This window comes from Xenopus laevis, chromosome 3S (assembly GCF_017654675.1).
Source record: "Xenopus laevis strain J_2021 chromosome 3S, Xenopus_laevis_v10.1, whole genome shotgun sequence".
Classification (NCBI taxonomy): domain Eukaryota; kingdom Metazoa; phylum Chordata; class Amphibia; order Anura; family Pipidae; genus Xenopus; species Xenopus laevis.
The window spans coordinates 103,091,684-103,106,878 of NC_054376.1; the positions used below are offsets into that span (position 1 = coordinate 103,091,684).

At 37.0% G+C, this 15,195-nt stretch overlaps 1 protein-coding gene across 1 annotated transcript in view; it reads left to right on the forward strand.

Annotated features, from left to right (window-relative positions):
* Positions 1–239: 239 nt before the first annotated feature.
* Positions 240–15,195, forward strand: part of stk32a.S (serine/threonine kinase 32A S homeolog) — a gene marked incomplete at its 5' end in the record, with an annotated part of 83,110 nt that continues 68,154 nt past the window's right edge. Inside the window, 2 exon segments of the mRNA NM_001092047.1 lie at positions 240–356; positions 7,183–7,339. Of these exon segments, the coding sequence (NP_001085516.1) occupies positions 7,288–7,339 (52 nt within the window).

The window sequence follows — 15,195 nt, forward strand, 5'->3', positions numbered from 1 at the left end:
TTGAACAACTGACCATTTCAGGTAAGAAAACAAACCTGGCCGCAATACAGTGGGATTTTTATTACTTCTGATCATTTTCCTGATATGACCACTAGGGGTCCCTAGAAGCCTCTGTCAGTTTGTGCCGATATAGAGGAAACTTCCCAGGGACATCCCTTTGTACTGAACTTGTTTATACTGCTGATTAGAAGGACCACCCTCTATGACTGTCAGCCAGTATCCCTTTCTTACCTCCTTCAGCATCTTCCCCAGCTGCTGCCTGCCTTGCACTTATCTAAGGAGTGAGGAATCATCCTGAACGACCTTCAGCCTCAGCTTCTGCGGTCTTCATCCTCCCTCTGTCAGCCAGGAGCAAGGTAATTATATGATCACCATGTCTGATCTTGTGTCAGTGATAAGTTAGTGCCTCCTACGGTTTCCATTCATTAGTTCAGCGTCTCACCCCTTGCTGCACTCTACCGCACTTTTATTATAATTCTATACAGAGCGCCTGATTGCAGGGGCTAACCAAATTACTGCAGCAGCTTTTAGAACTTTTGCTACTTGTGTATCTGTACCATGTAACGTATTAGTGCCAGGACAAACACACAGCGGAGGTGCAAATGTAACAGAATAACAGCAGCAGTTCCATTAATGCAAGGATGCTGGGAGTTGTACTTCTGCAACATTGGCTGTGACAAAGGCTGGATTCCCTGTTATCCTTCAGGAAGCAATCATTAATAATATATGGCATGAATGAAAGAGCAGCCAGTGGATTGTGCTTCCCCTGTTGCTTCTCTATACAAAGATCTATTGAGTGTTTAAAGATTTCAACTTACAATTATCATTTTATATTTATAAAGTGCCAGCACTTATTTCATGGACTTCCAAGATGGTAGTGTCCTCACTGAAGTTCTTGTCTCAGTTTTTGCTTCAACCCTGTCCCATCAGCTTTCTATTGCTGGTTGCGTTTACTACAAAAAAAAAACTGCAGCAATTCTAAGGGGCCGATTCACTAACTTCGAGTGAAGGATTCGAAGTAAAAAAACTTCGAATTTTTGTGCTCCTCGACTATCGAATTGGTGTAAATTCGCCTAAGTAGAATGATTCGAATAGATCGAGCGCAAAAACGCTGCGACTATTCGCCATTCGATAGTCGAAGTACTGGATCGAGCACAAAAACGCTGCGACTATTCGCCCATTCGATAGTCGAAGTACTGGATCGAGCACAAAAACGATGCGACTATTCGCCCATTCGATAGTCGAAGTACTGTCTCTTTTAAAAATACTTCGACTGCCTACTTCGCCACCTAAAACCTACCGAATTGCTTTAAAAGCCTATGGGAAAGTCCCATAGGCTTGTTTTCCAAGTTTTTGATCGAATAAAAAGGCATTCGATCGAATGAAAATCCTTCGAGCGAATATTCGATCGAGCGCCTATTCGCCTGGCGAATATTCACCAATTCGACTATTCGCCAACGCGTGAATTCGCCCGAATTGCCTATTCGATTCTATTCGATTCTATTCCCCAGTCGAATTTCGAGGGATTTAACCCCTCGAAATTCGACCCTTGATGAATTTGCCCCTAAGTGATTCTTCAGATAATGTATTATTTCTATGGAAGGGTTTGCTCTAGGAACTACATGCTATGGCTTGATAAATGTGGTGGATCTGACAGTTGAGTTGTGCTAGGGAGCAACAGCATGTCTAGCATGAATGTGTTCTATAACACTTGCTTCATACATGAAGGGTGTTAGAGTTCTGCAAACATCAGTGTGTGTGGCACATGTGACACACACACACACTAGTGGCATAGTAGCAAAATAAACTCCACTTAAAATGTTGTTAGGTAAGTTTAAAGTAAGTATAAAGTATGTTTCCCTCTATAAAAACACTGAATTTGCCCTCACCAAATCTGAAAACAGAAAGTTGGAAGTACCCTTACATCACGGGGCACATTTACTAATGGTCGAATATCGAGGGTTAATTAACCCTCAATATTCGACCGTCAAAGTAAAATCCTTCGACTTCGAATATCGAAGTCGAAGGATTTACCACATTTCAAACGATTCGAAGGATTTTAATCCATCGATCGAACGATTTTCCTTCGATCAGAAATTTGTTAGAAAGCCTATGGGGACCTTCGCCATAGGTTAACATTGATGTTCGGTAGGTTTTAGGTGGCGAAGTAGTTGGTCGAAGTTTTTTTTAAAGAGACAGTACTTCGACTGTCGAATGGTCGAATAGTCAAACGATTTTTAGTCAAAGTCAAAGTCGTAGTTGAAGGTCGAAGTAGCCAATTTGATGGTCAAAGTAGCCAAAAAAAAATTTGAAATTCGAAGTATTTTTTCTTCTATTCCTTCACTCCAGCTAAGTAAATGTGCCCCCACATGTATATTACATGCCCGCTGTTAAGCATGCATTTGTGTGCTTGTTAAATAACCGTTCCAGTCCATAAAATCCCTCTGACTGGTCAGCCTGAAGGGGTTAACATTGTACCTGATTCTGGAACCTTTGTTTTATAGCAGTGATCTCCAACCAGTAGCTCGTGAGTAACATGTTGCTCTCCAACCCCTTGGATGTTGCTCCCAGTGGCCTCAAAGCAGGAGCTTATTTTTGAATTCCAGGCTTGGAGGCAAGTTTTGATTGTATAAAAACCAGCACTGCCAAACAGAGCCTCAATGTAGGTTTCCAATCCACATAGGGGCTACTAAATGGCCAATCCCAACACGTATTTGGCAGCCCAAGAACATTTTCATGCTTGTGTTGCTCCCCAACTCCTTTTATTTCTGAATGTTGCTCACGGGTTCTAAAGGTTTGGGATCCCTATTCTATAGTGATACAAGACTAGTACAGGTATAGGATTCGTTATCCGGAAACCCATTATCCAGAAAGCTCCAAATTATGGAAAGGCTCCCATGGGTTCCATTTCATGCAAATAATCCAGACATAAAAATAATTTCCTTTTTCTCTGCAATAACAAAACAGTAGCTTGTACTTGATCCAAACTAAGATATAATTAATCCTTATTAAAAGCAAAACCAGGTTATTGGGTTTATTTCATGTTTACATGATTTTCTAGTAGACGGGGAGGCACATTTATCGAGGTCGAATTTTCGAATTCATGTTTTTTTAAACTCCCCTAAACTCCCCTAAATTCACAATTCGACTAGTCGAAGTTTAATAATAAAACCAAATTTTTTAAACTCGAACGAATTTAAGCAACCTGAAAACTCGAATCAAATTTGATTCGAAATTAAAAAAACTCGATTCGAGTTTTTCTCTCCGAAAAAAACTCGAATGTCGGAAAGGCTACAAACATCACCAAAATGATCCCTGGACCTCTCCCATGCAGCAGCTTTTTAGCAGGTAATGCAGCAGGTTTAAGGTGGCGAATAGTCGAATTTGAGTTCTTAAGGGCCAGAGTATGATAAATCTCGAAATTCGAATTAACATTAAAACAATTCACAATTCAAATTTGAGAGTTTTGATCAAAACAAAAATTTGAAAATCCACTTCCACCCTTAATAAATATGCCCCTTAATGTATGAAGATCTAAATTACTGGAAAGATCCATTATCCGGGAAACCCCGGCATTCTGGATAACTGGTCCCATACCTGTACAAAAGATGAAGTGAATGCCCTACTCACATAGGGAAACATTTATTTTTCCAATATTTGTTGCCATATCTATGGCTAGCCTAATTTAGCCTGTGCCAAGGCAGTTCCAATTCTTCCTATCAATGAAGGCTTTAAGGCTTAGTACCTGCAAGACCTTCTATTTAGACTTGCAATTTCAACTTTATGTCCAGAAGTTAAGACAGCAATTCATACAAGCTTTGTGCACCGTTAAAAATGGGTATAAAAAAAATTACAGTTCCGAAAATAAGATCATTTTATATCTTCAGGAAATCGTTTCCCTTTGGCGTTTCTCATTGCCGGTGTGAATGCTATAGCAAAATAAAATAAGTGCGAGGAGATAAAGCTCTCTCAGGGAGAAAACTGCATTGTTTTGCTTTGAAGGGAAATCAATAGGAAGTGAGAAAATAGTGGGAGAAGAATCCTCTTGATAACATGGTGTAAAAAAGGATCATCCAAAGGGTATCAGATAAGCACAGGATAACCATGAAATATTAAAAACAACCTTGAGCAGTGCACGCAAAACTAATATGATTGTTCATTTATAAAAGGGTCACTTTTAATTTACAGGATGCAGTCAGATACGCCAAAATGAAAAAGATTGATAAGTCTATGGGGCTCTTTTACTAATATTCAAATCTCTCTATTTTTCACAGAAAAAAATTGCGGTTTTTCTGTATTTACTTACAGCTCAAAACATGTGAGATTTATTAAAGGGACAGATTTATCAAGGGTCGAAGTGAAAATTTAAAGTTCGAATTTAAAAATTTAAATTTTCAAGTTTGTTAGTGTAATTCGACTAGGGAATAGTTAAAATTTAATTTGAATTTCGAAATTTATCATGTACTGGCCCTTTAAGAATTCAAATATGACTATTCGCCACATTAAACCTGCCGAATTGCTATTTAGCTTATGGGGGATGTCCTGGAATCAATTTGGAGTTGTTTGGAGACATCCTGAAAAAGTTTTTTTTTGGTGAAAAAACTGAAATCAAATTCGATTTTGATTTGAGTTTGCGGCTCAATCCCATTCATCTGAATTTGAGACATTTGATTTTTTTTGAAAAATTTAGATTGGTCTGTTTTTTTTTCAAATTTCGAGTTCATGGGAGTTTTAAAAACTCCCATGAACTCGAAATTCGACCCTTGATAAATCTGCCCCTAAGTGTAAAACCCACGAAAACCTCTAAGAAAAGACTGTGCCAAGTAAAAGTGTCTCGTGAGCAACATGTTCCTTTCCAGCCCCCTGGCTGTTGCTAACAGTGACCCTAAACCAGGTGCTAATTTTTGAATTATTGGCTTGGATAGAAGTTGGCTGAATAAAAAGCAGATGAACTGCCAAACAAAGTCTCCTGTAGGCTGCCAGTCCATATAGGGGCAACCAAATAGCCAATCACAGACATTATTTTGCACCCATAGGAACTTTTTGCCTGCTTGTGTTGCTCCCCAACTCAACCAGAAGAATTCGAGGTTTAATAAATAGGCCCCTAAATTGATAGTTACATAATTAATTTGGATTGAAAAACGACACAAGTGCATGAAGTTCAACCCCTACACATTAACCCCAGTGCAAATATATATATAATACAAATACCTTACATTCACATATATTAAAATATATATGTACACATATCTATATTTCACTAATTGCAGATTTTAAGATTACAAAGGCCTTGGATATTCTAGATCAGGGATTTCCAATCTTTTTTTACCTGTGAGTCACATTCAAATTCAAACACAAACACAAACATAAAGAGTCCCTGGGATGCTAAATACAGAAATGTCACTTATTTGTGTTGTTTAAATACTGGCTGGCAGTTGATGTGCATCAGATGTATTTTTAAAGGTTTTTGTGTTATGTGTACTGTAAGGATTTAGATAATTTATTTCTTTTTGGGGGTTCAGTGTATAAAAGATCTGTTTTGAATCACTTGGTATCAGTCATTTATACATTTTCTTTTATTTTTTTTAAAGTATTTATTCATGAGTGAAAGATGTGAAACCATGAGTTGTGTGAGTTTCCCGTAGACATAGCTTGAGTGGTTTGACCCATAGCATAGAATTCTTATTATCTACTCAGAAACTTGAGTCTACTCAAAATTAGTGATGGGCGATTTTCTCCCGTTTCGATTCAGTCACGAAAAATCGGAAAGATCCCAAAAAAATTGTGCAATTCGAACATTTTCACTAAAAAATCGAGCAATTCGAGTTTTCACAAAAAATCTAGCAAATTTGAACGTTTTCACGGAAAAATCGAGCAATTCTAACGTTTTCACTAAAATCGAGCAATTCAAACGTTTTCACAAAAAAATTTAGCAATTCGAACTTTTCCCCAAAAAAAAAACCGAGCAATTCGAACGTTTTCACTAAAAAAATCGAGCAATTTGAACGTTTTCATGAAAAAATAGATCAGTTTGAACATTTTCACGAAACAATCGTGAAAATCGGAAATTGAGGCTGGCGAATTTTCGCGGGAGATTTGCAAATTTATTCGCCAGTGTTGAAACGTGGAAATTTGCAGCGAATTTGTGCCAGGCGAATTTATTCGCCCATCACTACTTAAAATGCATTAGACTAATAAGTTAAGTAAAAAGAAACGGCAGTAGTAGAGAAATGCTTTGATAACTGAAGGACATTCTTTTGGGATAAAAAGTCTTGAAAAGTTTTAATGAATGTGACAAAAGACCAATCTTCTCCTCTTATACAGTCCACCATTCTTTTCCCACCTGTTCTGCTATTCTCATACTCATCCAGGAGATAGTGGACTTGCAATGAGTGTTTCGGATGCCCTCCATGCTGGTACCTGAACACTATGGGGCAGATTTATCAAGGGTCGAATTTCGAAGATAAAAATACATCGAAATTCGACCATTGAATTAAAATACTTCGAATTCGAATGGCAAATTCAAACTTTTTTTCATCTAATTTGGCTATTCTGCAGTCGAAGTAAAATTGAAACGATCGAACGATTAAATCCTTCGAATCGAACGATTCAAAGGATTTTAGCGATCGAACGAACGATTTTACTTCGATTAAAAAAACTTAGAAAACTGCTCTAGAAGGTCGCCATAGGCTAACATAGCACTTCGGCAGGTTTAATTTGGCAAAGTATTGAAATCGAAGTTTTTTTAAAGAGACAGTACTTAGATTATCGAATGGTCGAATATTCGAACTATTTTACTTCTAATTCGAAATCGTAGTATCCTATTCGATGGTCGGAGCATCCAAAAAATTACTTCGAATTTAGAATTTTTTAACTTAGAAAATTCCCTCGAATTCACTTCGACCCTTGATAAATCTGCCCCTAAATGCAATTTATTCACATACAGGAGCATACATACACTGAGGGAGGGGGAGGATGAGATAGCACAACCAATAATTACTCTTTATCTACAATAAACAATCACTTTTGCTGGCATTTTTCTGTGTATGATAGACAGCATGAGGAACGGTTGGGGTGTAATACCAAACAAGAGATGAAGTTGTAGTTCTATAAGAATTGCTGCATGCTATCTTTCCTAAAAATACCATAAATGTTACAGAACATATTCTCTTGTTCACATAGAATGGAAGCTGCCAATAAGGAGTATTTTTGTCAAATGGATAAAAATTGATCGTCGGATCTATGAATCTTCGGAGAATGTAACTACAGAACTTGACAGTTGCAACAATGGGAGCCAACAATTCAAGTAAAACCCCCGTGTGTGATGAAAATGAAGAAGGTAAGGAGGACACAATATTAGCTTTAACTAGCTCAATGTCTTTACTAATTAGTAGTAGTTTATGTTTCTCTGCATGCAAGCGATTCACAATGCCAGATGTGAATACAAATGTTGGGATGATCTGTTGGTATCAGGCTTTATCAAGGTTGCTAGATGGTCATAAGAGATTTGCTTCTCAAATGCGCTGATAATAGCATCACAAATCAATACAAAAACTTGAATGCTATCAATCCATTAAAATATTCCTTTGAAGCCTTGCTCAGAGTACCTTTTCCTGATTGTTATTTGCTGCATGTTGCTGGAGCCCTAGGTTACAGTATATTGCCAATAGAGTAGCCACAACAGTGCAAGCTAGAAGCTCTCTCTGTTTGTTTAGGATAACAGCTGCCATATTAGCTTGTTGTGACATCACTTCCTGCCTGAGTCTCTCCCTGCTCACTCATAGCTCTGGGCTCAGATTACAGCAGGGATGGGAGGAGGGAGGCAGGAAAAGGGAGGGGGGAGTGGGAGAAGGAAACTGAGCATGCTCAAGCCCTAGCCCTGGAGTTTTATGATGAAAACAGGAAGTCTGATACAGAAGCCCATGTGTACACAATAGAAGGAAAGAAATGTGGTGTTTCTTTTGACAGAGGACTCAGAGCAGCATTATTTTGAGGGGTTACTGGTGTATTTATATAGACCTTTCTGATAAAGCTTACTTCATTTTAGCCTTTCCTTCTCCTTTAAAGGAAAACTATACCTCCCAAACAATGTAGGTCTCTATAAAAAGATATTGCATAAAACAGCTCATATGTAAAATCCTGCTTCATGTAAATAAACCATTTTCATAATAATATACTTTTCTAGTAGTATGTGCCATTGGGTAATCATAAATTAAAAATTACCATTTTAAAAAATAAGGGTCGCCCCCTGGGATCCTACTATTCACTGTGCACACAAACAAACCATACTTGTTAAGTCACATGAGCCAATTAACAGACAGGGTTCTGTCTTTTGCTGAAACTCATGCAAAATCGTCAGATGTCAGGGGGAATGCAGAAAATCTGGTAACTCCCCTTAAAATAGAGTAGGTTGACAGCCCTGCTGCAGTGCTCACAAGATACTTCAATAATTAATCATTCATGAGCTCATTAGATATTAGCACAGTATTATTAAATACCTTGAAGCACATCATAAAAACTCACTGATCCATTTTTTAAGGGTTCAATGTGCATGACTGCTATATTTGCTTTTTTGTTTCCCATAATTCTCTTATCACCTTCAGTTTGATACGGGTAAGATGGCATTTATTGACAGCAATACCATCTGTTATATATTGGCTTGGAAGATCAAGTTTTGCACTATTGCATTATTCTTTCCTCTAGACTGGAGCCCAAATGAATGCGTTGAGGCACAAGGTTGAAACAATTGGATTAACTACCACGTTTCCATAAATACAGGTCTGGCTATTGTATCTGCAGAAAGGTGTCCAATTAATTCAACACTTAGGGGCTGATTTATCAATGTTAGCAATTGGGATTTTATCAAACTCAAATTGTAACTGCAATTCAAGTATTTGTCAAGCTAGCAAAACTTGAATGCAAAATGTTGGTATCTAAAAGCTTAGGAGGTCATGAAGAAGTCAATGGGAGCTGTCCTAGACAAAATGCAAAGGAACAGTTCAGTGTAAAAAAAACGGTGTAAATAGATGAGTTTGCAATTGATCCTCAGCATTCAGCTCAGATTCAAAAGCAACAGATATGACCCATGTGGCTCTCCCTCACATCACTGGTTGGTTACTGCCTGGTAACCAGTCAGTGGAAACTAAGAGAGCTGAAAAGCAGGAAGTAGTGTTCTGGCTATTATGTTACACATCCAGTCCCTCCAGCCTTTATACATTACATTTTTGGCTAACTAACTATATTGAATTTTTTATTTTATTTTGCAGAGCCTATCTATTTACCCCGTTTTTATTTTTATACCGAACAATTCCTTTAAACTATTTATTTAATTCAAGTTTTTGAGTTTTTCTATGCCTGTTATTTTTTTTTCAATGACTTTATGCATTTGAGTTCTAATATTTAGATTTTTTAATAAATAAGGTAACATTCACAAATCCGAAATGAAAAAAAAAATTGGCATATTATATATTTTCACTCAAAAACAAAAACTTTGAATTTGTAGTTATCAACTCTGTCATTGCAATTATAGACCTTGCACATTATTTGTTAATATTATGTATTAATTATGAGTTTAGTTGAGAATATGTAAGTGGATGGATTATGAATTCGGCTGAAAATATGTAAATCATTACAAATACATCTAAATAATTTAGAGAAAAATAATCAGTATCAGTAAAAAAGTTATAGGGGGAATGTAATAAAAGTCAACAGAATAGCTGCCATGTGAAATATTTTACTTTTGGGAGAATGGTTATTCCTTTGCACAAATTTAACATTTTGCAGATATGGAAACTATTTAGCAACCTCATCGGCCAGTTGAAGAAAGATTGCACATTTCATAGATGCCCTTCAAGGGGTCATTGAAATGGTGCAGCATATAGGGCCCATGATGGGGTGAGCAATATTGCCTTAACCCCACAGGTAGTTTTGTAACATATTTTGGGTTGGGCGTTAACCAAGTTATGAATCAAAAAGGAGTTTGGAAAGTGGATTGGTGACAAATAGGAGGTAAGAGTAATGAAGGCATTAAAGGAGAACTATAGAAGTAGCTAGAAATTTTGTACATTATGTTTTGGGCTTCTGTACCAGCTCAAGGCAACCAAAGAAGATCTGTGCCTCCAAAGATGCCCCTGTAGCTCCCCGTCTTCTTTTCTGCTCTGTGCTTTGAAAATGTAGTCATCAGTTTTGTCATTCATGTTATAGAGCTTGCTCATTATTTAATATTGTAGAGGAATGATGATTAGTGATGGGCAAATTTGTGCCGTTTCGATGAAAAATTTGTGAAACACATTGAAGTCAATGGGCATTAAAATAATTTTGACGTGCGTCAATTTCAATGCCCGCAACAATTTTTATACGCCTATTTTGTCCAAATGCATTAAAGTCAATGGGCGACGAATAATTTTGACGCGCACCAATTTTTATGCCCACGACTATTCTGACACGCACCCACATTTTTGCTGCAGTTTCCCGAATGTATTTGCCGGTGGCGAAATGCGGAAATTCGCTGCGAATTCACATCGCAAATTCGGCCATAATATAATGTAGGGACCGAAACTTTGAATAAATCCACTAATTTTTCACAAGACCTGTGAGTGCGATTGTTTTTCTAAAACTTAATATGTTGCAACAATTTTACCAGCACCCAGGCATTTTTCCTTATGTTTTTTGAGTGCACCAGAACAGGACTATATATAGATATATAGATATATAGATATATAGATATATAGATATATAGATATATAGATATATAGATATATAGATATATATACAGTATATATTGGTATCTGTTGATGAGTAAGTCTAAAAAGTTGTATGTAACTGTCAATGACATAGCTAAAAAAGGTCCCAGTTGAGGACTGAAATGTTTACTGAATAAAGTAACTGTTGTTATACAAAGTTCTCGAGTGATCATCAGCATAGGATGATTTATAGACAACTATAAAACATATCAGTACTTTGATCAGGCACAGATCTTCCAATTACGTATGCAGGAACTCGATGAGTTCAACTTTCCAACATCAACATGTTTATTACTTGGTTCAAACAAGACCTGGGGACATTAAACCACTCCAAATATAATTATACTCCAATGAACTTAGATTTAATTGCACTCTTTATTAAATGAAATGGCAGTACAGAATGTTCCATTGAAACCTCATTCCGTGCCTTAACTTTTTATTAGATTTTAGCTGTACAAAAGCTACAGATTCTGGGTGATCTAAACCCATCTTTATTTGGAATAAAAGTAGCATATTACACAATAACAGAGTTTAGTATCTTAATACTGGGAAGCCAAATGTGTGTTGCCAAAAACTAAATGTTGAGTTGTTTTGCAGACCATCAGGTTGGGATGTAAAGGGACACAACTTTATTATAAGTATATAGCAAGTTTACAAACATATAATTATAACCAATTACTGTAGGTTACACAACATTTTTAGTAAAATCAATATTATTACCAGCACCCTTGTGTATTTTCTAGGGGATTTACCCCAACTCCTTGGCAGTTAACCCTAATGGTAAGCTATGACAATACAAACACAAGCATCTGAAGAGGCTTCTAGAGGCTTGTGTAGCTTCTTCTGCTTCATCTAGTAAAATATATAAATCAGAAATGGCACATTGGGACTGATTTTTTTCACAAATATAACTTCCAACCAAACTGTGAGATCCTCAGTTTGTAAGTGGGCTCCCTAACAAGCAATTTGGTCTTTCATATTTAATATTTTTTTATTGGTTTTCAGTATAACAAATGAAAAAATGCAATAAAGTACAACATGTATTCAGCTGTAAGTTTGTCCATGTCTGATTATTTTTCGTCGTTCTTAGTGAAACAATCCCATATATGGTCAATTACCATGAACTCTCAAGATAGACTGTTTCAGTGTTAATCTAACAGCTGGCATTGTTTAGAATAATGAACGAGAGGTGAGTTGGTGAGAAAAACAGAGAGAGAAGGAAGGGAAGGATGATTTAAAGTAAGAGATAGATATTTTGAAATCAGTAAAATATTACCAGATGACATCTGATGGGTCACGCTGCTCAAGTAGCTCCAGAATCACCATGTCAAGATCCGGGTTGGACGCTTTCCAGGAACTGGGCCCACGGATACCACTCCAGCTCACCCTCATAGCTCCTATCCAGAATTCTATCTCTGATAGATTCCATTGTTCATGTCCAATTTACTTTGGTTATCAGCAATTGCCTATCAGGTAATAGTGGCCTTTTCCAGTTTGCTGCCAGGAGAGATCTTGCTGCTGTCAGGATATGTGTAGCTAATTTATGGGATTGTTTAGAGTTTATAGCATCAATTTTCATGCCTAAGAGAAATGTTTGTGGAGTTGCTGTAATAGTGCTGTGTAGGACCTCGGAGAGCAGAGTGGCTACCAGAATGTTGGGCTACTGTGCAGGACCACCGTGTATGTATAAAAGACCCTTGTCGCCACAGCCTCTAAAGCAGAAGGCATGATCCGGATCGTTAGTCAATTTACTTATGCGTGTTGGGGTATAGTACCATCGAAAAACAATTTTATACGCTTTTTCACTGGACGTTGCGCATATAGATGTTTTTTTGGCATTGTCCCAAACATATGACCATGTCTTATTTGGGATTGTGAGGTCTAAGTCTGTTTCCCATTTCGTCATGTAGGGTTGACGTATGTCAGTGGTATCTGATGACAGTTGGCTATATAATACTGATATCAAATGTGCTGGATAGGAGTGTTTGAAACAAATTGATTCAAAGTAGGTCATGGGCAATTTGGTCTTTCATACAATAGATAAGTAGCAACAGTAGAAAGCCATGCTAGAGAATGACCCTCATTCGTGGGCCCATGGGATGAAAACATAACCTTACATTTTATGGGTTTATATTGCTTCTATGTAAAAAAAAAGTTATCAAATATACTTTTTATGAGCATGTCTTTCAATGTTCAGTAGTTACAAAGGACTGGAACCGCAGTGTAACCCATACTCTTAGTTTATACAAGTGTTGCTTGGTTTTATCTATTGCTTTACATTATTATGAGAAACACAGTGCCAGTAATATACTGTAAATGCCTTAACACTCACTGCCAATTATTTCCCAAATTTGTTACATTTATTATAAATCATCTGACTGCTGCATCCTCAGCTTGGCTTCCACCAATTACCACTTAATGTAATTAAATGCCTTTGCATTTTTGCTGCTTCATAGCTGGCACATAAACTCAATTTAGAAAAAATGGTATCTTATGATTACCATCAGGCTGAATATTACTGAAAGCATGTGCTGAAGGACATATGCTCCAATTCTACCCCATAGGAAGATAATATGAATGACTTAATAAATACATGTAATATATTGGAAAAAGGATCGGTTACCCAATTCCAGACACCTACCAAAGCTAAGTATTTGCCAGCAGTAGCAGGACCATCATTTTATTGAGTTCAATAAACTTATAGTTCTCATAGCAATTCTATGTTGTCCATCATAACTCACTGTGAGAGTTATAAGAGCCTAAAAACCCCATTTCTTTTAAAGCATACAAGAATGCTAAAGTACTAACATATTCTGAAACTTTATGAATCTTTAAATTGGGTGAGATCAGTACTGTTTCACATTTCTTTGGGGAGCTGGCTTACTGAACGATAGAAGGCTTTATCCTAGGATTACCAGTGTTATAAAGGGGATATATACCCACCCATATAAAGTAGAAGTCAGGGTGCTATTCTGAGCATTTTTGTTATTTACATTATTAGTTTTTACATTCCGTTGTATTACCAGTTGGTCCCTGCTTACAGTATATCATTAATGTGTACAGTTAATAATGTCTGTGCTACTAATATTAATACGTAATGATATATATAGGGTACTGCACACTGAGAACAACAGATGGAAATGTAATAACTGCATCAATTTTTTTTTTCCATTCCGGAGAGCCTTAGCAAACAATCAGCATTTTTTACAGCAAACCAGAAATGGGCGGAACCTTTGCGATACCTGATTATATTACCCCCTAGGGGTATATATATGGAAATATAAACAACTAAAGTAATCAAGTAGCAAGTTAAGGGTATTTCTCATCTAAGTTTCTACAATTTTGACATTAAGGGGCAGATTTATCAAGTGTTGAATTGAAAATTAGAATTCAAAATTAGAATTTTTGTTATGGTCAAAACTGTCAAATTTGGCTAGGGAGTTGTTCAAATTCAATTAGAATTTTTGAAAAAAATTGAATTCCATTTTTGAGATTTAGCATACTCTGGCCCTTTATGAACTTGAATTTGACTACCTAAAAACTGCCGAATTGCTGTATAAGTCAATGGGAGATGCCCAGGGATCAATTTGGAGTTGTTTTCAGCTGTTCTTTCTCCAAAAAAACTCAAGTTTTTTAAATTCAAATCTAATTTGCTTCTAATTCGATTTGAGTTCTTGGGTCAATTTAATTCAACAGAATTTGAAAAATTTCGATTGGTCGAATTTTGAATTTATGGGAGTTTGGGGGAGTTTTTAAAAACTCACATGAATTCAAATTTCGACCTTCGATAAATGTGCCTATAAAAGTAATTGTGGGGGGGGGACCGCATCACGCCATGATTGAGTGAGCATGCATAACTCAGGAGCTCCGTGATACAGACTGATTAATTCTCTTGAAGATTAGCTATCAGCGCTAAAAAAACCTACAGATCAGAAGAATAACTATAACTAAAGGTGCAACGAACGATGGGGAAACACAAGCCGAAAGAGCTGCAGATCACAATGTCTCCCTTCCTGCAAAAAACATCCGGGGACAAATAACTCAGAAGCCAAGATGGCGGCACATCTCCATACTCAGCTGTGGATGAGGACTCGCCAGCCTCTTCTCATAGCAAAGGCAGTGCATCTGTACAACAAAAGGCATGTCAAATTCTTGATATGCATATGCCTAATACTGATTCTATGGATAGTTTATCAGTCACTCCATAAACACTAGCTCACCAGCTCTCTCAACTTAAGAAAGGCCTCACTGTCACTCTTACTAAAGCAGTTACAGCTACAGCCATTAGGGACATACATCATGATCTCAATGAACTGGGAGAACGTACTGATAAACTGGAATACATTACAGATGATTTGGCACAGAGACAAGCTAACTTAGAGGAGGAATAAGCAACACTTACTGAGGAAATACTCCACTTAAAAGTATGTGTGAAGATCTTGAAAATAGATCT